Raw genomic sequence first — 27,746 nt, forward strand, 5'->3', positions numbered from 1 at the left:
TCCGGGGACCGGTTTCTGGCATTACAGCCGTCTTCGGCCGGGCTTGCTTGAATCCTGATGGTGCAATGAGCAAGGGACTCATGTCTGAGTATACCCTTCCACGCTTAGGGTGGACAAAAATATTTACAACAAGGGGTGGTGAGGGACAGAGTCTCGGAATTAAGCAGAATACTCTCACCCTGTCAAGAGATCAGGGCTAGATCCAACACCGTTTTTTAGCTCACTGCACCATCCCAGTTTCAGAACCTGGCTGTATGCAAATTAGTCTGTTCCTGTCCCAGTGCATGATGGGAACAGGGCAAACCAAACTACAAAAGCCAATTCTTACACTGGGAAGGAAACAAGCTTCCGGTGACCGGTTTCTGGCATTACAGCCGTCTTCGGCCGGCTTGCTTGAATCCTGATGGTGCAATGAGCAAGGGACTCATGTCTGAGTATACCCTTCCACGCTTAGGGTGGACAAAAATATTTACAACAAGGGGTGGTGAGGGACAGAGTCTCTGAATAAAGCAGAATACTCTCACCCTGTCAAGAGATCAGGGCTAGATCCAACACCGTTTTTTAGCTCACTGCACCATCCCAGTTTCAGAACCTGGCTGTATGCAAATTAGTCTGTTCCTGTCCCAGTGCATGATGGGAACAGGGCAAACCAAACTACAAAAGCCAATTCTTACACTGGGAAGGAAACAAGCTTCCGGGGACCGGTTTCTGGCATTACAGCCGTCTTCGGCCCGGCTTGCTTGAATCCTGATGGTGCAATGAGCAAGGGACTCATGTCTGAGTATACCCTTCCACGCTTAGGGTGGACAAAAATATTTACAACAAGGGGTGGTGAGGGACAGAGTCTCTGAATTAAGCAGAATACTCTCACCCTGTCAAGAGATCAGGGCTAGATCCAACACCGTTTTTTAGCTCACTGCACCATCCCAGTTTCAGAACCTGGCTGTATGCAAATTAGTCTGTTCCTGTCCCAGTGCATGATGGGAACAGGGCAAACCAAACTACAAAAGCCAATTCTTACACTGGGAAGGAAACAAGCTTCCGGGGACCGGTTTCTGGCTTACAGCCGTCTTCGGCCCGGCTTGCTTGAATCCTGATGGTGCAATGAGCAAGGGACTCATGTCTGAGTATACCCTTCCACGCTTAGGGTGGACAAAAATATTTACAACAAGGGGTGGTGAGGGACAGAGTCTCTGAATTAAGCAGAATACTCTCACCCTGTCAAGAGATCAGGGCTAGATCCAACACCGTTTTTTAGCTCACTGCACCATCCCAGTTTCAGAACCTGGCTGTATGCAAATTAGTCTGTTCCTGTCCCAGTGCATGATGGGAACAGGGCAAACCAAACTACAAAAGCCAATTCTTACACTGGGAAGGAAACAAGCTTCCGGGGACCGGTTTCTGGCATTACAGCCGTCTTCGGCCCGGCTTGCTTGAATCCTGATGGTGCAATGAGCAAGGGACTCATGTCTGAGTATACCCTTCCACGCTTAGGGTGGACAAAAATATTTACAACAAGGGGTGGTGAGGGACAGAGTCTCTGAATTAAGCAGAATACTCTCACCCTGTCAAGAGATCAGGGCTAGATCCAACACCGTTTTTTAGCTCACTGCACCATCCCAGTTTCAGAACCTGGCTGTATGCAAATTAGTCTGTTCCTTTCCCAGTGCATGATGGGAACAGGGCAAACCAAAAGCCAATTCTTACACTGGGAAGGAAACAAGCTTCCGGGGACCGGTTTCTGGCATTACAGCCGTCTTCGGCCCTTACTAGCGTTGAGGTTCGAAACGCGTTGACTCTGAGCCTCGGAAAAAGAATTTGGGTGCCGCTAGGACCATTGAGACTTATACAGTGTTATCCCTTGTTGTGCAACCCTGGAAATTTGTTTTCCATACCCTTGGCTCAGTCAGACAGGCAGGCAGCTCTCTGTGATTAGAGGTCCGTTTGTCTTTTTGTACCCAATATAAAGGACTGGTTCCTAATGTTTAAGTCTTGTTAGGTAATTGATTCAACATTGTTTGGTGTTGCGTGTGTCAATGTATAGCATTTATTCTTGATCACTTGTATAGCACTTGTACATATTTTTGCACATTTTTATTGTCTGTATGTATCTTTCACTGTCTGATGACTGTTTATTTGATGACATATTTTAAATATCAAAATGTTTTTCGAAAAATACAAAAAACTAAAATAAAATAGATGACCCTCCAGAATGAATCTGCTGTTTGAGATCATAAATTGTAAAATAAATCTGTCTGGCCCCTTTGGAAGGAAGATCAGCACAGGGTACAGCTGACAGAAGTCCTGCCTGAAAGGAAGATCTGCACAAGGCGCAGCTGACAGAAGTCCCTGCCTAGAAAGGAACATCTGTACAAGGTGCAGCGGACAGAGGTCCTGCCTTGAAAGGAAGATATGCACAAGGCCCAGCTGACAGATGTTTTGCCTAGAAAGGAAGATCTGTACAAGGCACAGCTGACGGAGGTCCTGCCTGGAAGAAAGGTCTGCACAAGGCGCTGCTGAGAGAAGTTCTGCCTGGCAATGACCTCAAAGCAGTGAGAGACCCACAAACCACAAGATCCTTCAAGCCCAGCTAGCCACACTGGACACAATGTACATCAAAGGCCTGATTTAGAGATCAGCGGATGGTTTATTCCATCACAAATATGACCGGTATCCTGCCCGCCCCACTAAAAATGCATTGCATCCTGTGGCAATTGAAATAAGGCAGACAGGATGTCTGTCACATTTTGATCAGGCCTTGGTGTAGTTCGCCGAGTTTTACTCTCCCGGAACTCCACAAAACTCCACACTCTACAAGACTTCCGTAAGTGGCAGAGTTTGTTAAATTGCGCTGCTCTCATTGATATTTAGTGCCAGGAGTTTGTCCCGCATTGTAAAATCAGCATGAACGGCACTACGGGGTGAAGACGAGCGTGGGCTCACCCACGCTGCCCGCGCCCTTTATTGCGGATCTCCTCTTCGGCTCCGCTCCCTTGGAGGACAGTGCTCCGCTGGGGCCTCTGCGGCGCCCTTATTATCTGATGGGCAAGGGGGTCCTGTGACTCTGCTGCTTGTGGCCTCCAGGCGCTGCGAGCTTCGATGCGCGATGCCACGGGTGCGGGAGTCACTCCGGTGAGTGTTAGAGTGGTCTTCCGTTTTTTTTGTTTGTTGGGAGGCACTCCGGTGGCCCCGTCACGGGGACGGGGTTCCAATGGGATTGGATTCCAGGCCTCTTGGCTGGGTCTCCCCTGGACCCCTGTGTTGACTCCCTTGTGGGAGTCCGTTGTCTAGGGTACCGGTTCTTTCGCGGGTCCCGCTGCTGGATGTGAGAGCTGTCCGTGCCGTCGGTAGGGGGGGTTGAGTGGGGCCGTTCCGGACGATGTCAGCTGCACAAGGTGCAGCTGACAAAAGTCCTGCCTGGAAGGAAGATCTGCACAGGGTACAGCTGACAGAAGTCCTGCCTGGAAGGAAGATATGCACAAGGCGCAGCTGACAAAAGTCATGCCTGGAAGGAAGATCTGCACAGAGCACAGCTGACAGAAGTCCTGCCCGATGGAAGATCCGCACAAGGCGCAGCTGAGAGACGTCCTGCCTGGAAGGAAGATCGGCACTAGGCGCAGCTGACAGTAGTCCTGACTGGAAGGAAGATATGCACAAGGCACAGCTGACAGAAGTCCAGCCTAGAAAGGAAGATCTGCACGAGGCGCAGCTGACAGAATTCCTGCCTGGAAGGAAGATCTGCACGAGGTACAGCTGACAGAAGTCCTGACATGAAGGAAGATCTGCACAAAAGCAGCTGACAGAGGGCAACATCCTTTACAACGCAACTTTTGCAATGCACTACCATTACGACGCAACTTTTACAACGCAAGTTATTACAACACATTGCGCTGGGGGCGCTCTAGGATAGGGAATAGTTTAATTACTATCCAACACCTTCCCTACTTTCCACGGGGACTGGAGTTGGAATAGTAAATTAAACTATTCACTATCCCGCACCCCCCAACGCAAGTCATTGTAACGACTTGCGTTGTAAAACCTGCGTTGTAATGGCATGCGTTGTAAAAGCATGCGTTGAAACGTCATACATCCCTGACAAAATTCCTGCCTGAAAGGAAGATCTGCACAAGGCGCAGCTGACAGAAGTCCTGCCTGGAAGGAAGGTCTGCACAGGTCGCAGCTGACAGAGGTCCTGCCTAGAAAGGAAGATCTGCACAAGGCGCAGCTGACAGAATTCCTGCCTGGAAGGAAGATCTGCACAAAAGCAGCTGACAGAGGGGAACATCCTTTACAACGCAACTTTTGCAATGCACTACCATTACGACGCAACTTTTACATCGCAAGTTATTACAACGCATTGCGCTGGGGGCGCTCTAGGATAGGGAATAGTTTAATTACTATCCAACACCTTCCCTACTTTCCACGGGGACTGGAGTTGGAATAGTAAATTAAACTATTCACTATCCAGCACCCCCCCAACGCAAGTCGTTGTAACGACTTGCGTTGTAAAACCTGCGTTGTAATGGAATGCGTTGTAAAAGCATGCGTTGAAACGTCAAACATCCCTGACAGAAGTCCTGCCTGAAAGGAAGATCTGCACAAGGCGCAGCTGACAGAAGTCCTGCCTGGAAGGAAGATCTGCACAAGACACAGCTGACAGAAGTCCCTGCCTAGAAAGGAAGATCTGTACAAGGTGCAGCGGACAGAGGTCCTGCCTTGAAAGGAAGATATGCACAAGGCCCAGCTGACAGATGTTTTGCCTAGAAAGGAAGATCTGTACAAGGCACAGCTGACGGAGGTCCTGCCTGGAAGAAAGATCTGCACAAGGCGCTGCTGAGAGAAGTTCTGCCTGGCAATGACCTCAAAACAGTGAGAGACCCACAAACCACTAGACCCTTCAAGCCCAGCTAGCCACACTGGACTCAATGTACACCAAAGGCCTAATTTAGATTTCAGCGGATGGTTTATTCCATCACAAATATGACAGGTATCCTGCCCGCCCCACTAAAAATGCATTACATCCTGTGGCAATTAAAATAAGGCAGACCGGATATCTGTCACGTTTTGATTATGCCTTGGTGTAGTTCGCCGAGTTTTACTCTCCCGGAACCCACAAAACTCCACACTCTACAAGACTTCCGTAAGTGGCAGAGTTTGTTAAATTGCGCTGCTCTCACTGATCTTCAGTGCCAGGAGTTTGTCCCGCATTGTAAAATCAGCATGAACGGCACTACGCGTCACGCCAGAGGGCGCTGCTGCTTTCTGCCGCTCGAATTGACTTTCTAATTGAGTGGCAGCTTCATCAACGAGAATGGCAGATTTCTACACTCAAGTGGTCGCAACCTCCCTAAATGAGAAATCTCGCCAGGAGGTCTAGCGCATTATATTTTCTCACAAGCGCTCGCCACCTTACCGTTGGCGAACCGCTTGAGAAAAAAACCTCAGTTCTGCATCACTTTGTGGAGTTTTTTAGAACTCCGCACCTGTGGGCAAAACTTTGCAAGCTCCCCTGGCAGATCAGAATTCTTCCACCACCCCTAGTTTTGAGGCAATAATCTGTTGGACAAACTCCTAACTAGGCCCTATGTCTGCAATAAGTGTTGTAGAAGAAGTGAGATCCATGGCCTTGTGACTATCAGGCCATTATCTGACTTCTGATGAACCCCACAGAGTGAGTGGGTAGCCACAGGGCAGTAGGGAGACCGAAGGACAGGAAATTAGTAAGCTTGAATATGAGGAATATGGAAAGGTATAAATGCTGCATCACCTGTGGATAACTGGCAACTCCTTCCGATCTTCCAAGTGCCCATCCAGTCACAAAGTGGCATCCAGGGCCCCAAACGGACAACATCATGCCAGATGCCATGTATTGGTGGGACAGGGGGAAAAAGAGTAATATGCACACACCTGCTGCAGGGATATGTCAGGTAAATTATTGGTTGTGATGGATTCTCTATAAGTACAAAAAAACTGATATTGTTGATTATTAAATTATATGAACCAACGTTTGTTTGCCTTATATACGCTTATAATGTATAGGACAGGCCTTACAGTGAACACCTCGTTCTGTTTTACACAAAAGCCCCGTAAAGAGTTACTGGAAATTTTGCAGCCCCGCCTGATCTATCTCTTTTTCTAAAATCTATTGTTGTTTAAATGAAATCTTGACCCTATGCGTCTATCTCAAGCTATACCTCTAGCACTTGGGTGCCCCGGGAGCGCCCTTACTCTGTAAACCCTGGCAAATCGCCTCCTTTTCAGACATTATTAAAATGGCACCTGATCAAAATGACTTTTGTTAAATATCTGTGAATGAAGAAATATTCCTTGCTAAGTTTCAAAGGCGGTAAAGAAGAGGGGGGAGATTAACTAATAATTTTGCACTGTGCTTCACAAAAGTGGCATAAAATGGCGCAAAATCTTTTTTCCTAATTTACTTTCCAGAGCTAAACTTTTTTTGCGCTGGAAATAACGTAAAAATAATGTGACACTGCGAATAGCATTGTTTCGCATTACTTTGTGCCATGGTGGCCTGCCAAGGGTGGTGGATTGGCGTTCCCGTGCAACCACCCAAGGTTTCTCTCGCTAAACCCAATTTACCAAAAACCGTAGATTGGGTTTAGCGTGAGAAAACTGCACCTTTTTAAACTAGGCGCAAGGAAGGAGAAATGCTTTCATTTCTCCTTCCTTTTCTAACTTTGCATGCGTGCTGCACTCTGCAACACGTATACAAAGTGGGAAAAGGTTTCCCTCATGTCTAGGCATAGTATTGTGTACAGGAAGGGTGTCCTTCCTGTACAAAACCTATGCTGGACTCACACACACATGTTAGGGCTCTGGTGCTAAAGTGTGTGCATGGCGCAGGGCTGCTGTAATCAGTGCCAGCGGAAGGGAAAGGGAAGGAGAGAGCCATATCTTTGAAAATATGCTCTCCTGCTCCCTCCCTGTCACACAGCGCAGCCTCGTGCGGGGGGAAGGGCTGCGCTGCATTGCGTGGAGATTTAGTAAATCTCCCCTGAAATGTCTTTTACAACCAGTTAAACATTTTGAATTCTCATTCCATTATGTTTCAATTTAGTAATGTTAAATATGTTTACATCCAGCAGAAAACAAGCCTTGAACGTATGAAATGACCATCAATAATGAAGCGAATGCTGTAAATCTTCAATAATAGCAGAAATAATGAGCTGCAGTATTCAGGAAAACATCAGCCCAGTCGGCGACACAGGAACCTGCACACAAACTGACAGATCCCGGATGAAGCATCAAGGGCAGTTCATTGATTGTAAGAACTGAGCTGTGCACCTCCACGCCACAAGACGAAGAAATGACCTTAGGAAAATTAAGGCAACAACAATAACAAACCGCCTCCTGTATAAACAAGTGTCCAACACCAGCTTTGATCATGGGATTGGTATGATGTGATTACCGCAGTGCTCAGTTTTCTAAAATGATGCCATCATTCAGTCCTCTATGTGAATTGTAAACTCTTTGTGGCCAAACAGTAACCAGAGAAAAGCACTACAGAGTGGAGCCGGACAACTGACGGGTAAAGGAAAGAGGAGTTCTTCTATCTACAATACAACAGACTGTCCCAATTTGCACCGGCAGAAGGAAGATACATCTTTACCCGCAAGCGTGCATAGCCATAATCCAATCTAAAGGCACAATCACCTACAAAGACACCTAATACGTATTAGGAGTGTGGCAAATATTTGGTGGCTATTGCATGTTATTGTTAAAACAGAAATCAAACGTGCTAAATGCTGCACACATATAAAGTGTGTGAGAAAAACACAAGTGCTTTATCAGCCATGTTGGTCCATCAGGAAATACTATCATGGGATATAGACAAATATATACCCAACCCACAGACACTAACCAAGAAAGAAGAATCATACGCATGCAGCAAAAGCTTTAGTTTGTCATCAGTACTCAAGCTTCATAAGCAAACTTACACAGGACAAAAACCATTCAAGTGCATTAAATGTGTCAAGACATTTAGTAGGTAATCAAACCTACAAAATCATCAGCGAACACATACAGGGGAAAAGCCATTTAAATGCAGTGAATGTGTGAAAAGCTTTAGTCGATTAGATCTCCTACAAAGACATCAGCGAACACACTGAGGAAAAACCATACCAGTGCAGTGAATGTGCAAAGTGCTTTATTCGCTTATCAAACCTCCAAACACATCACCGAGTACACACAGGGGAAAAACCTTTCAAGTGCTGTGAATGTGCAAAGTGCTTTAGTCAGTCATCACACCTTCAAACACATAATCGAACACACACAGGGAAAAAAACATTTAAGTGCACTGAATGTGCAAAGTGCTTTAATCATTTATCAAACCTACAAAGCCATCAGGGAACACACACGGGGGAAAAACCCTATCATTGTAGTGAATGTGACAGTAGTTTTCACGGCTCTTCAGCATTAAGGTATCATCAGCGAACTCACACAGGAGAAAAAACATTCAAGTGCAATGAATGTGTGAAGACCTTTATTCGGTTATCAGACCTACAAAGTCATCAGCGTACACACTCGGGGGAAAAACCATACCAGTGCAGTGAATGTGACAGGAGTTATCGCTTCTCTTCAGCATTAAGGAATCATCAGTGAACTCACACAGGAGAAAAACCATTCAAGTGCAATGAATGTGGGAAGAGCTTTAGTCAGTTATCAGACCTACAAAGACATCAGCGAACACACACAAGGGAAAAGCCATTCAAGTGCAGTGAATGTATGAAGAGCTTTAGTCAGGTTTCAAGTCTTTATTTCGATTTTTGGCAAATCATAAAAGACACATTATAATACATTAAAAAACAGTAAGTTAAAAAACTCTTAGCAAAAAAAAAAAAAAAAAAAAAAAGAAGAAGTACAAAACATTAGTGAGCAAAGGCTATATACATGTGAAGCAAACCATATAAACCACACAATAATAACCTAAGATAAATTGATTTTAAAGGAGTTAAGAAGTTAAGAAAAAGTATTAAACATCTAGGGTGAGAAACCTGAATAAGGACATAGAGGTTTAATAATACATATCAAGTCATATCACTCAATGGGAAACCAATGCATGATATAAAATGCGACAATGCAAATAGTAGAAAATGAGTGTTTAGGCAGTAAACAGTATATCACTTTATGAAACACTATTTGCGGGCTCTGGCAACTTTGTCATAAGTTTTAACCTTATGAGCCAGGCCCACCCCAGATATTTAGCTAGGCTCACTACAAAGACCTCAGAGGTGTTAATCTTTAGCGCCCAGATGGCATCGGCAGATTTTCTAAATGGTAAACGCTGAAACAGTGGTTTTAACCATTTCTTTCGTGGCACCAAATAACGGGGGCAGGCAAAAAGAAAATGGCCCTCTGATTCTTTCTGGCCCGGGCAGCCTTCACAGAAATTTGACACCCCCGTAGACCATTTGTTTACAAAAGTATTCAAGGGAAGAGCACCCACTCTGAACTGATGGTACAGTTTCTTGTCCAGTGGTTTGGTTATTATATCCCAATAGGGCTCACGGGACAGGTCTAGCTTGAATGTAAGAAACCTGCCCGTGAGGCTAGTATTGCTGGAGAGTGAAACTCGATTTAGACGAACAGAGGCCCAATACAAGGCTTTAAACTCCTGTTTAGAAGGAAAAGCATTGGATGAGGGAGATATCCAAAGCTGTACTAACCCCATGTCAATGAGGATGTTTTTTACAGCTTGAAGCCATGGGATTTTTCCAGATCCACTGATTGACCTGACTTCTGCAAGTTCTTTCGCGAATAGAGACAGGTCAGGGGAGGTCCATATTCGCCTCCAAAGGGCCACCAGCCTAAATCTAGCCATCTCGTTAATCGGTAGGCACCCCAGGTCCAAACAGAGCGGGATTGATGGAGTCGACTGTGGTAAGCCTACCAGGTTCCCTAAGAACTTACATTGGGTTTTAAAGAGATTAAGGAGATCCATATGGCCCCAGAGATCCGCGCCATATAGGATAGCAGTGGTGATTTTGGCGTCATAGATCTTGAGAGCTGGGAGAACCCGCTTAGTGATGGATCTCTTTTGCTCTTTTATAAGACAGCCCGTTAACCGTGCAAGCTTGAGATGTTGAGTATTAATTTGATCTTTCCATCTCAAGCGGCTGTCAAGAGTAACCCCCAGGTAGGTCATAGTCTCGACTTGCTCGAGATTAACGCCATTCAAGCTCACAGAGCTCCGGACAGAATGATTTCTAGAAAAAAACATGAACTTTGTTTTACCCACGTTCACCGCAAGATTGTTAATGGCACAAAACTCCTCAAAGCGGTCCAAGGCCCGCTGCAGTCCGCTGCGTGTTCTAGAGAGGAGTAGGGTGTCATCGGCGAAGATGAGCAGTGAGAATCTCTTCCCAGCCAGCATTGGTGCATCAGTGGGGGTGTCCATAAAAAATTTCACCACTTGATCGATGAATAAGAGGAAGAGTGTTGGTGCCAGGACGCACCCCTGACGGACACCTCTAGTTACGGGAAATGTTTCCGTCACTTGGCCCTGGCCTCCCCACCTCACCCTCGCATAATTATCCCCATGGAATTTAATTATGAGGTCAAGTAGTTCTGGAGGACAACCTAGATTTTCCATCACTCCCCACAGTTTGTCCCTTGGCACTAGATCGAAGGCGGACTTGAGGTCAATGAATGCAGCAAAGATGGTACCGCCGCCAAGCAAGACCACTTTCCAATAGATCAGGCATAATCTAAACACCTGATCTATGGTGCTTATGCCTGATCTAAAGCCCGCCTGCATAGGAGATAATATGTCCTCAGATTCGATCCAGCCCTGCACCCGTCCCAAGACCATACGTGCGATGATTTTTTGTATGGAATCAATGAGACTGATAGGGCGGTAATTCCCTGGGTTGGACCTGTCACCTTTTTTGAATATTGGAATTATCTCAGCTCCCTTCCATGATTTTGGGATTGTAGCTCCTTTGACTAAAGAGTTAGCGATCATGGTCATGTAAGGGAGCCACAAGGCTGGGTTTGATTTAAACAGGTCCGCTGGGATAAGATCCATGCCCGGAGCTTTCCCTCGCAGGGTCAAGCCTAATGCCAGCTCGGTCTCTGTTACTGAAAAAATGAGTTTCTCCCCGTGGGTGTTTAGCGGGAGTGTCGTACTCGTAGTTTTTAAGGGTTTGGAATTATCGGCTCTGAATTGGGCAGAGTAGAATGTTACCCACTCATCTAAGGGTACATGGTTGGCCGGGGTGCTCGAGTCTGGATCCTTCCCCCACTTGACTAGGTCCCAGAACTTTTTCTGATTATTCGAGGTGGAGGCGTCCAAGAGATCTAACCAAAACCTGTCCTCCCACTCCCGTTTAGATTCCCACTGGGTTTTTCTATAATGAAGCCTAGCCGCTTTGACTGCAACCATATCACGAGATTTGATAGTTTTAATAAGATCAGAATGGGCCTCCCTAAATTTTTTGTTATACCATTTTTGGCGAAGGGAATTGGCTTTGATGGGAACACTTCGACAAGGGAGGGAAAGTAGGGACTTTAGATGGTCAAAGCAACTAGTGTGGAGATTAATAACATTGTTTGCCAAGTCCGGACTTCCCCCCAACAAATCAATTTTTAACATGTCATTGTACACATTTTTGCCCATTGTGTTAACATTGTCCCATAAGGATTCATCCTCCATTATCCTGGACCATTTCAACCTCCTCCTGTCATTGGTTAACAAAACGTCCCCTGTTTGTGAAAAAGTAGGCTCCTCTAGTATCTTTATATCTGGCAGTTTCAATGATAATAACAGCGGATTATGGTCGCTTTCCGGACGTTGTATTACTACCATGTCTACTAGTGAAGGCCAATATTCCAATTTTAACAAAACGTAGTCAATGCGGCTCCGCCTTAGTCCATTATCAAAGGTACAATTAGCTTCTTTATCCGAACTTGTGCGGCCATTACAAGCTCGGAATCCCCTATTTAGGCATAGGGCCATCCAATTCACTGCTGCCTCAGTTGCTTTAGCCATTTTATCAACCATCAGATCAGGTATGTCCCAAACAGCATCCTCAGCCGAGCTCCAACTGTCCCCCATATCTAGCAATGGCTCTATGGTGCAATTTAAGTCTCCAGCTAAGATGATGACATTCCCACTGCCTATTTCAGCAAGTTTGTGGTCGATAACGTTCAGCAACGGCGGGCTACGCCACCAGGCATACCTCTGGCATATATGTTGAAAAGGTACAGATCATGTTGATTAGCCTTACTCAGTTTAATTAAAAGGAGATCCGGATGCTGGACATGTAACTCTGTTGGATAAAGGCCCAATGACTGCTTCACCCAAATCAATAAACCACCTGAGGCACGCCCTTTACCCCCTTTAATCGCAGGTTTAAAGAAATTTGCATAACCCAACTTAAAGACTGGTTCGATTGCCCAGGTTTCTTGGAGCAAAATAATGTCATATTTGTCCACAAATTCCAGCCAGTCTGCAGAGGACATGCGGGCCTTAATTCCTGCGATATTCCAAGATAAGATTTTTAGATTGTCAATGATTGGGACCGCAGGGGGAGGTTGCAAAGATGAAACTAGGATAGGTGCCTGCTTGCGCCCCCTATCCTTCTTGTTCTCCGTGAACTTGAAATTGTCCATGGAATCAGCATTTAACATAGCATCTAGATCATCTTTGGATGCAGGTAGATTAATTGCCCTTGTCTCAAGACCTCCCTTAACTGCATCTAAGTTATCATTTGGGTTTAAGGTCTCCATACTACACCTTATTGGCTCATGACCAACTACTTTAACAAGGGAGGACTCACAAAGCGTTGTGTGAAGTCAATCTATGGCCTCAAGGTCAGAAAGGGGGCCAAAATGCTTGAAAAGGAATGGGCGTTGGCGGTCAAGAGGGGTTAATGCCAGGGGGTATCTTATAGCTGGGGGCTGACGGAAGGTGGGATATGGTTGGATGGGTCTTTGCCTATGTGGGTAAAAATACGATAGGGCCAAAGTTTGGACATCCCCCTGTCTAGCAAATCTAGCTTCTCTGCAAATAGAGTCAACCACCCATGGGTCTTTGAACGAGATCAAAATACAATCTCCCTCCAGATCCTTGGTCCCATGGCCCACCCAGTCCACTCTTCTTACAAATAAGATTTCAGTAGGAGAGGAGGGGGGTAAGGGTCGATTTTTATTTAGCCAGAAAATTACTTTGTTACGGAGATCCCCATACGACTCCTTACTGCCAGGTTTTAGTGGGGCAACACCTGTCAAGACTATTGTGTGTTGAGTTGCTTCAACAGGTAGATCAGCGCGGGGGGTGGTAAATCTTCTGTGTCTCCCTTCCTTATGGTTATTGTTACTGCGTTGGCCAACTATATCTCTATGTGGCTGGGGGCGGGGGGGGGCAGGGTTTATTTTAACTTGAGGCGGTGGCCCAGTACTTTGATGCCCACGGGAATTATGTCTCTCAGTAACCGTTGTCTTGGGTACCTGTGTTAAAGTGCTCGTAGATGGTTTAGAGGATGTGGCTTTTTGCTTCTACCCCCCTGTGGGCATATTGATATTTGGTCTTGGTGTTTTATTATGAGCTGTATTGCTTGTTGCCATATTATTACTAACTACGTTTTTTGGGGCTGTTTGTATTTTGCTAACTCCTATGTGACTAGTACCAGATAATTTTTGTAGCATGGCATGGTTTGAATTGATTACGGCTTCCATGCTGTCGATTTTAGAGGTCATTAGCCTTGTCCGCTCCAAGACCGGTAGTAATGAAGTTTTGAACATGGCCTCCATTTTTACTAGCAGTATTTCATCGCTATTAAGGCACGTGGGGCAGGTGTTTGAAGAGCCCAGTGTAGTGAGGGAAGGGCACAACATATTAAAAAACGCAGAGGGATTTTGTATGTCAACAGGATACTCCGAGCCCTGACTCCCTTTATCTGGGGCGTCTTTTATTTTTGGGATCTTTCGTTCTCTCCCCTCCGACAGTCTAGAATCTTGTTTTCTCTTTTTGGTGTTAAAGTCAGTGTTAGTGTTTAGGGAATCCACGATGTCAACAGTATTAGAGACATTAAGGGGTAGGTATCCAGATATCTGGCTAGGTTCAAGCCCCCCGCTAATCTGTAAATCGGCCCTCTGGCTAACTTCTGAGTCATCTGCACTGTACCCATCTTCCTCCAAAGTAGAAGCAGTAGGACTCACCCCCCCGCTTTCTAGATGGACAATAGCGTCCGTGGAGGATGTTTGGACACAGTTGAAAGCAGCATGAGTTACGGGGCTGGTAATGGTAGCTAGTTCCCCCAGCGATGAACGCTTTCCGCTTATAAGATCAAGCGAGAGTCTTTTTTCGACCATGGCAATTTCCTTCTCCAATATCCCCGTAGCCCGTGTGATAAAGGCGTCAAGGGGGCCTGATACGACTCCCTTGGTAGTATGGATTTGGACTGTGCGTTCTTTACCTGACCTTAAGGGCATTGTACGATGTGGGTAAGATAAGAGATCACACAGTTACCTTTAGACCGTCCTTGCAAACCCAAGAGGCAAAGGTTTGTATGCTAAATACTTCCAAACGGCCAGGGGGGGTGGGCCCGGGCCGGACTCTGCCGTACTCGAACGGCCTCAAACGGCCTGCTCTTTGCCCGGTCTTCGCCCCGGTCGCTCCCGCTCGCTCCCGCGCAGCGGTTACTCCGCCCAATAGAATAGGGCGAGAGTGGGCCGGGGGCGTGGCCGGCAGGGAGAGCGGCCACAGGTGTAGCACGCAGGGACTCCTGGACAATGGAGTCCCTGCTAGCCTGCTCGCAGCCCTGCCGGTGGACGAAGTTCTTCCTGAACAGCGCTCCCCTCCCAGCGCCTCCACAGGGTGTCTCCTGGCGCAGCGGGACCCGCGCAGCGGGACCCGCGCAGCGAGTCCGGCAAGGTGTGGGTGATTTCCCAAGATGTCCAGCAATTTCAGGGAGCAAGTCGAGTGAGCCTCCAACACGGCTCAGGCAGGTCAGCAACAACGTTTCCCGCTGGGTAGAGAGGGCGAGGAAGATTTCAGCTGCTGTCAGGGGGCGTGGCCGGCAGGGAGAGCGGCCACAGGTGTAGCATGCAGAGAATCCTGGACAATGGAGTCCCTGCTAGCCTGCTCGCAGCCCTGCCGGTGGACGAAGTTCTGCCTGAACAGCGCTCCCCTCCCAGCGCCTCCACAGGGTGTCTCCTGGCGCAGCGGGACCCGCGCAGCGGGTCCGGCAAGGTGTGGGTGATTTCCCAAGATGTCCAGCAATTTCAGGGAGCAAGTCGAGTGAGCCTCCAACACGGCTCAGGCAGGTCAGCAACAACGGTTCCCGCTGGGTCGAGAGGGCGAGGCAGATTTCAGCGGCTGTCAGGGGGCGTGGCCGGCAGGGAGAGCGGCCACAGGTGTAGCACGCAGGGACTCCTGGACAATGGAGTCCCTGCTAGCCTGCTCGCAGCCCTGCCAGTGGACGAAGTTCTTCCTGAACAGCGCTCCCCTCCCAGCGCCTCCACAGGGTGTCTCCTGGCGCAGCCGGACCCGCGCAGCGGGTCCGGCAAGGTGTGGGTGATTTCCAGCAATTTCAGGGAGCAAGTCGAGTGAGCCTCCAACACGGCTCAGGCAGGTCAGCTTTAGTCAGTTATCAGACCTACAAAGTCATCAGCGAACACACGCAGGGGAAAAACCATACCAGTGCAGTGAATGTGCAAAGTGCTTTAGTCGCTTAATAAACCTCCAAACACATCACCGAATACACACAGGGGAAAAACCATTTAAGTGCTGTGAATGTGCAAAGTGCTTTAGTCGGTTATCACACCTTCAAACACATAATCGAACACACACAGGGGAAAAAACATTCAAGTGCACTGAATGTGCAAAGTGCTTTAGTCATTTATCATACCTACAAAGTCATCAGCGAACACACACGGGAGAAAAACCCTATCATTGTAGTGAATGTGACAGTAGTTTTCGCAGCTCTTCAGCATTAAGGTATCATCAGCGAACTCACACAGGAGAAAAACCATTCAAGTGCAATGAATGTGGGAAGAGCTGTGGTCAGTTATCAGACCTACAAAGACATCAGCGAACACACACAGGGGAAAATCCATTCAAGTGCAGTGAATGTGTGAAGAGCTTTAGTCAGTTATCAGACCTAAAAAGTCATCAGCGAACACACACGGGGGAAAAACCATTCAAGTGCAGTGAATGTGGGAAGTGCTTTAGTCAGTTATCAAACCTCCAAAGTCATCAGCGAACACACACAGGGGAAAAACCATTCAACTGCAGTGAATGTGGGAAGAGCTTTAGTCGATTAGAATACCTACAAGGACATCAGCGAACACACTCTGGGAAAAAAACATACCAGTGCAGTGAATGTGCAAAGTGCTTTATTCACTTATCAAACCTGCAAAAACATCAGCGAATACACACAGGGGAAAAAACATTCAAGTGCAGTGAATGTGCAAAGTGCTTTAGTCGGTTATCACACCTTCAAACACATAATCGAACACACACAGGGGAAAAACCATTCAAGTGCAGTGAATGTGCAATGTGCTTTAGTCGGTTATCACACCTTCAAACACATAATCGAACACACACAGGGGAAAAACCATTCAAGTGCAGTGAATGTGCAAAGTGCTTTAGTCGGTTATCACACCTTCAAACACATAATCGAACACACACAGGGGAAAAACAATTCAAGTGCAGTGAATGTGTAAAGAGCTTTAGTCAGTTATTAACCCTACAAAGACATAATCAAACACACACAGGGGAAAAGCCATTCAAGTGCAGTGAATGTGTGAAGAGCTATAGTCGGTGATCACACATAAGAAGTCATCAGCGAACACACACAGGGGAAAAACCCGATTGTAGTGAATGTGACAGTAGCTTTTGCGGATCTTCAGCTTTAAGGTATCACCAGCGAACTCACACAGGAGAAAAACCATTCAAGTGCAATGAATGTGGGAAGATCTTTAGTCGATTATCAGAGCTACAAAGTCATCAGCGAACACACAGGGAGAAAACATAGAAGGGCACTGAAAGTGTGAAGGGCTTTTTATAGAAGACCCGACTAGCAGTAAAGAAGAAAAACAGATATCAGTATTTGCAGAGTTATAAAAGTGTTTGTTTCCAGAGATTGTTCACTTCCGTACACAAAGCAAAGCAACATGATGCACCAGGATACATAGTGGGAAGTAACACAATGTGGATTAAAAGAAACATTCTTCATTTTTATTTGATGAAGAAGAGATACAAAGAAAAAAATTCAATCGCACCTGATCACACTTCCCGTAAAAGCAACACTGAACAATACTGGGACTAACAATGGTATTTTTAGCTAACTTGTCGAAATAGTGATAAAACCTATAAACCCGACACACCCAGAGTGGACATGTTGTCAGGGCTCTGGATATATGAAGCTTCATTGGTAAAATGTATGTATTACTATTAACAAATGCCACTGCAGTATATGTAATGAACTAAAGGGAAACACAGGTGTTTAAGAAATAACCTATTTTTAGATCCCGTGGCTCCACTCCGACTTGGCTCTCCCTATTCATTTTGTGACTTGCCAAACTCTACTTTTTACCAGAATTGAGCCACTGTAAGCAGCAGACTCTGTTTGAAGAATGTGATGAAATAGCGAAATCCCACATCAAAAGCATATATGTGCCAGGACAATCAGTTGCACTCCCAGCAACTCGTCTTCCACACTGATTATCCCTTGTCCTCAAATGTTTTGAAGGATTTGTCGTATGAATGCCAGAAGTGGCAGTGACATTCATGAAGCTAATGCTAACAGAGTGTGTGGGAGATAGAGAGGGAAGAGATGAAGAGAGCGAGAGAGACAAAGAAAAGGGGAGAAAAAGAGAGAAATGGAAGGAGGGGGAACGACACGTTATTTGTACTCACCTAAAAATAGAAGAAGCAGCCGAATACATGTCAATGTGTGGCATCACCAGAGAAACGTGCAGAACACCTGTGAATTTATATGTTTATTTTTAATACCTATAGAACCATGTCATGCAAATAAACAGGGCACAAGTAAGGAAAATAGTGAAGGAGCCCATCATCATATGCAAATCACAGTGACGTCACATGTAGTGACATCACAAAAGTGATGTCAGGCCCTTATAATAATTTCATGTGAAAGGTTGACGGCCTGTTTTAAAAACAAAAAAAAAGAAACATAAAATAACGTAAAAATACGTTTTTGGTTTCAGTTTTTATACATCATGTGTTTTCTCCGCTATTAGTTTGTAACTAAACTTGGAAATTACTGAAAGTGTAAATATTTTAAAAAAGATATGTGGAACTTGGAAATTACATTTTTAAAGAGTTTTCAGCGAATAAATAAAATGTGCTTTTAATTTGCGATTGTTTCCTGATGTTAATCTTTATCCAGCCCCTAAGACCCAAAGTGTTTCACATTTACAATGTATTAAGCAATAGAAGGGCTAATTTTGTCAAGTTCTCTGTTCCTCTCCTGCGCCACTCACACAAACAAACACTCAGAGGCCTGTGTCTGCAGTGCTGGGGCACAAAGTAACAATTATCAGTCGCAGGCTAAGGAGCTAGGTGGAACTGAGTCCTGTTTCTAGATAATAGTACGGGGACCCCTTCAAACTGTGGCTACCCCCGACTTGTGCCGTGCTGATAAAGCAATAGTGAATTTGAGTAATTTATGATGAATTGAAATGAGAGAAAGAGAAGAAGAGAGCGAGGTGCAGGATATAATAAAGAAAATGAAAAAAAGAGACACAAGACTTTACCCTGTTCTGTGTACAAGCACTTTACGTAAACAAGTTGTGCTGTGCGTTGTGAACAGGCTGTCACCCCCTTTGTATGTAAATGAGCTTCTGTGACCAGACACCCCGGGCTCCCATCTCTTCCAGCGTGGATGATAATGTGAGCACTGTAAGGTAATCACAAACTAGGGATATATTGAGAAACAATCGGCTTCCAGGTCACACAGCTGTGGTTATGTAGTTCTTTATTAGTTTTTTTTTAAATTTATTTAAATTTGCAGCAATTCTCCAGGTTACTTTTTCTCAGTATTACCCTTCAGGTCGCTCATAGCTCTCCATCGGTTAAACATTAAGTTTGATGTAGGATTTGTTGTCAGTGTCCCTAGACCATGTCCCGATCCCTTTGTCCTCGATTTGTCGGCATGGGTTTTGTCCACACACTGGTCTAGAATGGGTCTTCTCAAGGTAAAAGGCGCTGTAATAGGAATAATAAATCATACATATATGAAATTGTATGTAAATAAATATGTGCCTTTCAGTTATCAGGCACCACCAGACTCACATCTACACATGTAATTGAGCACCAGACTAAAGTGACTCCTCTCTGTATAAATATGTGCCATCAGTAATCGGGCTGATGGTTTCGCTGATGCGCACAGCAAATAAAGTTTCTGGGACTGTACGTATTGGCCTAAATTTTCATTGCTAAAGTTTCATGCAGTTTCACTGATGCGCACAGCTTATAAGGTTTGTGGATATTGCGCTCTGTAAGCCGATCACTGAAGTTCACCCATAAGTAGTAACTAGGTCAAAACATAGTACATACATAACGCAAAATGTCACTGCCCCTCCTTTCTTTTTGACATCTCCAGGAGTTCCTCCTTGTTAGAAATGGGATCTCTGGTTGGGAGAGGCTGGCGCCAAAGCCAGGCAGAGACCACCACTCTAGTTAGGGAAAGGGAGTTACACTCCAAAGATAACCCCTGCTCACCCCCTTGGTAGCTTGGCACGAGCAGTAAGGCTTATCCAGGAGGCAATGTGTAAAGCATTTGCGCACGCACCCACCAGCAACAACATCCCAGGCCCCCCACAAAAGGAACTCCACACAAGGTTATATAAAATCTAGCCTTTGTATTCTCAAAACACATCAGATAATAATCACACAATATACATTGTGCCAACTGGAACCGGCAATATTTACAAGGGATTATTTACACATGACCGGGCCAAGTGGGCCACTGTTAGAATTAGCACTTGGTAAAGAAATAGTAAAAGAATATATATGAACTTAGAACATAGCCAGTAATCACTGGCAGACACTATACTCATCGTCATGGGTAGTACGCCGTCATGGGCAGTACTACCCGATGTACTAAGGAAAGTACAAATGAGTACAAGGCTGCACCAGCCCTAGATCTAAGAATGAAAAGAAGTATCCGCCGTACTACCCATGGCACGCCGTCATGGGCGGTACTACCTGATGTACTAAGGAAAGAACAAATGAGTACAAGGCTGCGCCCTCCCTAGATCTAGGAATGAGATAAAGTATCAACCATACAGCCCATGGCACGACGTCATGGGCGGAACTACCTGATGTACTAAGGAAAGTACAAATGAGTACAAGGCTGCACCCTCCCTAGATCTAGGAATGAGATGAAGTATCAACCCTATTACCCATGGCACGCCGTCATGGACGTTAGTACCTGATGTACTAAGGCAAGTACAAATGAGTACAAGGCTGCACCCTCTCTAGATCTAGGAATGAGATGAAGTATCAACCGTACTACCCATGGCACGCCGTCGTGGGCGGTACTACCCGATGTACTAAGGAAAGTACAAATGAGTACAAGGCTGCACCAGCCCTAGATCTAAGAATGAAAAAAAGTATCCGCCGTACTACCCATGGCACGCCGTCATGGGCGGTACTACCCGATGTACTAAGGCAAGTACAAATGAGTACAAGGCTGCACCCTCCCTAGATCTAGGAATGAGATGAAGTATTAACCATACTACCCATGGCACGCTGTCATGGGCGGTACTACCCGATTTACTAAGGCAAGAACAAATGAGTACAAGGCTGCACCAGCCCTAGATCTAGGAATGAGATGAAGTATCAACCACACTACCGATGGCACGCCGTCATAGGCGGTACTACCCGATGTACTAGGGCAAGAACAAATGAGCACAAGGCTTCACCAGCCCTAGATCTAGGAATGAGATGAAGTATCAACCGTACTACCCATGGCACGCCGTCATTGGGGGTACTACCCGATGTACTAAGGCAAGAACAAATGAGTACAATGCTGACCCCTCTCTAGATCTAGGAATGAGATGAAGTATCAACCATACTACCCATGGCACGCCGTCATGGGCGGTACTACCTGATGTACTAAGGCAAGAACAAATGAGTACAAGGCTGCACAAGCCCTGGATCTAGGAATGAGATGAAGTATCAACCGTACTACCCATGGCATGCCGTCATGGGCGGTACTACCCGATGTACTAAGGCAAGAACAAATGAGTGCAAGGCTGCACCCTCCTGAGATCTAGGAATGAGATGAAGTATCAACCGTACTACCCATGGCATGCCGTCATGGGCGTTAGAACCTGATGTACTAAGGCAAGAACAAATGAGTACAAGGCTGCACCCTCCCTAGATCTAGGAATGAGATGAAGTATCAACCGTACTACCCATGGCACGCCGTCATGGGCGGTACTAACTGATGTACTTAGGCAAGAACAAATGAGTACAAGGCTGCACCAGCCCTAGATCTAGGAATTAAATGAATGTGAAATCTTAAAACAGTTTCCTCAATCATGCTGAGCCGAGAAGCAGCGGTTTTGGCTATGCGCCAGAGGCTACAGCAATCCCTGTTCAAGAGTGTGAACAGGAGCCAACTAAAATGATTTTGAAACATATACTTCTGTGGGCGTGACACCTTGGGGTCACAAGCCATCAAACCGCAGCTCACAACAAAAAATGAGACTGAGGGTTCTGGTGAGGAAAAAACTACACCAGAGACTAGAAAGGATATAAAAAGACAAAAAAGACAGTAACACAAAAAGAAAAGGACTGGATTTCCATCAACTCAGAAGTCCAGCCAAGGTGGATACAATTTGACGGACCATACAAAAATATAACAGCCAGACTGGCATCTGTATTCTAATTGTTAGAAGGGGCGATCTCAGGGGGACAGAGTACGCTCTCCTCTCCACCCCGTGACCCCCCTCTCCCAGGAATGCTGCCGAGCACTGGCGTGAGGCCCTCACAGGAGAGGGCTTGGTATTTAGGATCGTACACACTGAGCTTCCACCCCGCTTATAAACAGACACCACACAGCTGAGTTCAGAATACAAGGTTCTTTATCAAACAGTAGATATGAGGTCAACGAGTACGTATTTACAAGTCGATCTAGGGATCGTACAGTCTTGGTTGCGGGGAGTATGGAAGCGGCACAGTCACAGTACTGGGTACAGTACGAAGCGTACCATGCGCACAGCACTCAATCATCGAGCCGGGGGGTAAGGTAGATGGGGGTCGTACTGGCTAGTCCACTCACTTCCTCTCGAGCCAGGTCGTATGGGTAGCGTCGACGGTCCAGCTGGGCCAGAATACTCCTCGAGCCGCGGCTAGGCCAGCAGGGTTCGAGCCGGAGTGAACGGAGTGTCTGTTAGTTCTTGGGGAGCCGCGACCACGTCAGCAGGGCTCAAGATGTTCCAACGAATGTCCTTCTTTGCAAGGATGAGCCGCGACGAGGTCAGCAGGGCTCCGAGGTTCCAACGAATGTCCTTCTTTGCAAGGATGAGCCGCGGCAAAGTCAGCAGGGCTCGCACAGGTTTCCAAGTTCAGATGGCGTTCTTCTCCTAAGATGGCTGAGCCGCGACCAAGTCAGCAGGGCTCTCTTCTCCAGGATTCCACTGTCCGCTAGTTCTCGAGCGGGCCTTGTTATAGCCCATTTTCTCTATGAAGTCCGGGCCATCGCAGGCGGCTATCTCGTGCCGGAGGCCTGATTGTCGGGGTTTCCTGCCATCCGGCTCTTTGATCCTTTGAAGATGAGGCCAGGTCCAACACTAATAGCATTACTTCTCATTCTTTTTGGGCCAAGAGGAGTTGACGGACCGAATCAGGACAAGACGCTGAGGTTAGTGTAAAGAAGGAAGAGAAAGGTTGAATTCTATTACTCACTTCAAAAAGAAAGAAAGGAACTTGATTAACTAAAGAAAATGCCCTGCAAACTACGGATACTTCTGCAGAACAGGACTTGGGTGATGGCGCTGGTGGACAGCCCAGCTGAAGTGAAAATAGTGCGCCAGATTCTTCGAGAACTTCTGTTGGTGAGTCAGACTGAAGAATACATACAGTCTGAAACGCTGATAGACATCTAAATCCTCCAGATAGTGTTCAGATTGTAAAAATACTAATTGAGAGCTATACATACACAAATTTAAATCTATATTCTGCCCACATTTATCAGCTGCCGACAACATCCTTCTTGCAGAGGGTCACAGTCCCAAGCCTTCATATGGGATGAGCCCTCAGGAGAGGAGGTAAAATTGTTAGCATTTTCCTCCTACAAACCAGGCGACCTGAGGAAAAAGAATGCGTGTGAGTGACCTTTAAAGTAGGCTCCAGCGCTGTATGGAATCCAAGAAGGGTGGGATAAAGAATCTATTCTACAGGTCATTGTTGAGCCCCAAACACAGGCTCAATATCCTCCGAAGCCAGAAGCAAACACAACATTAAAGCTATCCGCGGTCAGCTGAAGATCACGGCATTATAATGCCTTGTAGTTGTACATTGAATAATCCTCTTTTTCCAGTTTTAAAACCTGATTGAACATACAGAATAGTTTTAGATTAAAGTCACACACACTCTCATAAGCTGTACAATGGACTTTTCAGACAAAATATAGTGCCTGAGAGGGAGTGTCTAAGCTCTTTCTCAGTTCTGTTATATGTGATTGCCAGTGGTTTTAAGAATAGTCCTGGTTTATTTGCAGCATCAATTATGGAGCTCTTACAGGAAAATCCAGAGGCGCCATCTTACAATGACAACATTTACACAACAGATGATGACGCGGAGCAACATCTTACCAGGGCGGAGTGTACAGTGACAATACTGGCAGCAACAGATGCTGACGCGGAACAACAGCCGACCAGGGCGGAGTGTGTAGTAATAATACTGGCAGCAACACATGATGACGCGGAACGACACCCGACCAAGGCGGAGTGTACAGTGACAATACTGGCCACAACAGAGGATGACGCAAAACAACACCCGACCAGGGCGGAGTGTATAGTGACACTACTGGCAGCAACATATGATGACTCAGAACGACACCTGACTAGGTCGGAGTGAATAGTGACAATACTGGCCACAACAGATGACACAGAACAACACCCGACCAGGGCGGAGTGTATAGTGACAATACTGGCCACAACAGATGATGACGCAGAACATCACCCTACCAGGGAGGAGCAGACAGTGACAATACTGGCCATAACAGATGATGACACCAAACACCACCTGACCAGGGCGGAGTGTATAGTGCCAATACTCGCCACAACAGATGATGACGCGGAATGACACCTGACCAGGGCGGAGTGTATCGTGACAATACTGGCCACAACAGATGATGACGCGGAACGACACCTGACCAGGGGGGAGTGTATAGTAATAATACTGGCAGCAACAGATGATGACGCAATGGCCTGCATCTTTAAGTGGAGTTGATGTAACATTTGAGTATGATCTGACTCTCGGCATTCAAGAATGTATGCACTATACACAAAATATACCACAAAGTCCTAATATCCTACCCACTGAGGACTATAAGAGTCTTCTATACAGATGGCTCTGCACATCCTGCGGTTGGTATTACACAGAAATACTCCGTGACACGTGCTACATGCAGGGAAATTGTGAAAACGCCAACAAACCACTATAGACTCACATTAAAATCTTTGGTGACCACACTGCACAGCTGGCAGATATTCACGCCTTGCTGCTCACATGACAGAAGGCTGATCTATCCATTCCCACACTGATAGTGTCAGATTCATCCTTCCGTGCAAGGGTACAATGTTGATGTAGCACAAAGGCATTTGAAAGGTACCAGAGGTTCAAAATGGAAACCCTTTAAAAATAAGCAAGCGCTAGGTAAGTGGTTTTCTTTTTTTTAATTTTAATTGTCCCTCGTCGTCGGCTGTTGACTCCCTCCTCACCCCACCACTTTTACTTCACGGGCAGCTCCAGTGCATATATTCCTCATAGTGAAGTTAGATGAGTTGCAGCGCACAGATCCCGGATAGGCCCCTGGATAGAAGAACCCAGCTCAGCCCCAGGGACCCCGGATAGAAGAGCCCAGCTCAGCCCCAGGGGCCCCGGATAGAAGAACCCAGCTCAGCCCCAGGGACCCTGGATAGAAGAGCCCAGCTCAGCCCCCAGAGGCCCCTGGAAAGAAGAGTCCAGCTCAGGCCCAGGGGCCCCCGATTGGAGAACTCAAATCAGCCCCAGCTGAGCTTCCCCAGAGGCCTCCGGATAGAAGAGCCCAGCTCAGGAGCCCCCGGATAAAAGAGCCCAGCTCAGCCCCAGGGCCCCTGGGTAGAAGAGCCCAGCTCAGCCCCAGGGGCCCCTGATAGAAGAGCCCAGCTCAGCCCCAGGGGCCTCCGGACAGAAGATCCCAGCTCAGCCCCAGGGCCCCGGGTAGAAGAGCCCAGCTCAGCCCCCCAGGGGCCCCCAGGATAGAAGAGCCCAGCTCAGCCCCAGGGGCCCCGGATAGAGGAGCCCAGCTCAGCCTGGCTCCTGCAGAGATTCCCTCCAGGATTATTCAGTCTATTTCTTCATACACAGCAGAAGGTGCTGACAATCTCCTACCTGAGCGGAGACCTGTGCAGACGTCTCCAGGCTCTCTCCTCCTCCTGGGGGGCCGGGGGGCGGATCTGGGGTCTGAGGGGGTGGGGGTGCAGATCTGGGGTCTGTGAGGGTCTGTAGATGAAGGTCGCTGCACAGACAGATGAGGTTCCTTCCTCCTCTGCAGCAGGCTGCACACACAAGGAGAGACAGGAAGTGATGTCAGCATTTGCTGCTGGTGCTGTCTCTGCCACCGCTGACCCGGAAAAGGAAACCCTTCTCTCTTTCATCCAATGTGCAGCTCAGTGGATTCATCAGTAGGCAAGGACGCCCTCTGGTGGCCGATGGCGGAACTGCCGCCTCCAGCAGGGAAACAAGCACTGGCGCCTGCAAAGACACAGACATGGGTGTTATGGGAAACAAGCAAAGGCTCCTGCAAAGACCCAGACATGGCTGTTATGGGAAACAAGCATTGGCTCCTGTAAAGACACAGACATGGGTGTTATGGGAAACAATCATTGGCTCCTGTAAAGACACAGACATGGGTGTTATGGTAAACAAGCATTGGCGCCTGTAAACACACACACATGGGTGTTATGGGAAACAAGCATTGGCGCCTGCAAAGACCCAGACATGGATGTTTCTACACTCGCAGTGCATGACAGGGTCTCGCATGAGAAACAAGCCTTGGCACCTGCAAAGACACAGAAATGGGTGAAGACACTCACAGTCCAGGGCAGGCCTCACCCTTGCATAGTGTGCTCTTGAGGAGCCTCAGATTCAGCCCCTCATGCCAGCTCTGCTCCCTCCCTCAGTGAAATACCAGCAATTTGTTCATTTTTTAAACTTCTGAAAGGGAACAGACATGATATTAAGGAGTGAATTGAAATGAGGACTTGTATTTCATTCAATGTGTGCAATGTAGACACAGCTGCTGCAATTAGGCTGAACAGCGTTTCGAATGTTCCTGTTCCTGGGGGTGATTCTGTATATTTGACAGGGCTGTGAATCCCCAAACCATAGCTGTTAAGGTTTCAGATTGCATGTGTGACATTTTCATCATTTCAGTGAAAGTATGAGTGACATTCCAATGACTATGAGTGACACTGACTTGCGGCCGGCAAAATCAAGTAATGAAGATTAGGGAATCAGATAAATATCAGAAATTACCCCCATTTGAGAAACAAGAAACTCTAACAAGGTCTTAAAAGTGCAGCAAAGCAGCAGAAATGGAAAGAATGGCCCTAACCGGAGACAGACTGCATGACTGAAGCTCTCAGAGACAGAGACATTTTCCCCCTGAAATAAAACCAAACACGTAAGTCCATGGAAAAAGCTAAATATCAGAAATACGCCCTTTAAAACAGTAATACGCTTTGGAAAGACTTTGAAGCTTCTGCATAGCCCCTGAATTGCAAACTTACTAACCTACAGCCCCTTTCTAAGATGAATGTTACTGGAAGGGGGCCTGCTAGCAAAAGGCATGTGTTTTTAAACTTCATGGGATATAAATTGCACACAGATGATCAATCATGATAATTAAGAAATCATTTTTAGAACCATTAAATGTGAACGGTAACTCGTCCAAGCATGTTTTTTTGGGACCATTTCTCCCTTTTCCGTCTTCATACTGCTTTTCAAAGTTTTGGCATTTATAAAAACAGAAGAGTTCAGGTCTTACAAGCAATATTCTGCTTAGGCCGCATGTGGAGAGCAGGGCACGTGCACACTCCAGTACGGATGACAGCGCTAGGTCAGGTGTAACATGAAAACGAAGTACAGAACTCCCATGATCGCTTTTAGGTGACCTCAAGATGCCACAATGTACTAAAGAAACAGCCCATGGAAAATAAAATGCAATAGTTTAGACAAAAACGCAATCATGTAGCTAAGAACCGGAGTATGTGCAAAACAAGAGGGTTCGGTATTAAATACACTCGTATCACTGCTAAACAATTCCCAAGCAGGCCTCTGTAACAGGTTATGAAATAATTGCATAACATTATGATGTGAATGCAGAGCCCGCACACTGCCAAGGTGAACTGAAGGGCCCTGCACACATTTGTTTTCAGAAGTTGCTGTCACGGAGAGCTACAACATAGATACTGAGCACGTGAGCTGCGCTGAATTAAGTTCGCTAGAAGAAACCAAGAGAACCTGTTTACTAAATATA

The 27,746-nt window shown here is 46.5% G+C and overlaps 1 protein-coding gene across 1 annotated transcript in view; it reads left to right on the forward strand.

Moving 5' to 3' along the window:
• Positions 1–18,308, forward strand: part of LOC144805742 (uncharacterized) — a 57,858-nt gene extending 39,550 nt beyond the window's left edge. Inside the window, 2 exon segments of the mRNA XM_078672227.1 lie at positions 8,543–8,770; positions 15,955–18,308. Coding sequence (XP_078528353.1) covers positions 8,543–8,770; positions 15,955–16,790 — 1,064 coding nt within the window. The 3' untranslated portion in view covers positions 16,791–18,308.
• The last annotated feature ends 9,438 nt before the right edge of the window (positions 18,309–27,746 follow it).

This window comes from Lissotriton helveticus (assembly GCF_964261635.1).
Source record: "Lissotriton helveticus chromosome 1_1 unlocalized genomic scaffold, aLisHel1.1 SUPER_1_unloc_21, whole genome shotgun sequence".
Taxonomy (NCBI): Eukaryota; Metazoa; Chordata; class Amphibia; order Caudata; family Salamandridae; genus Lissotriton; species Lissotriton helveticus.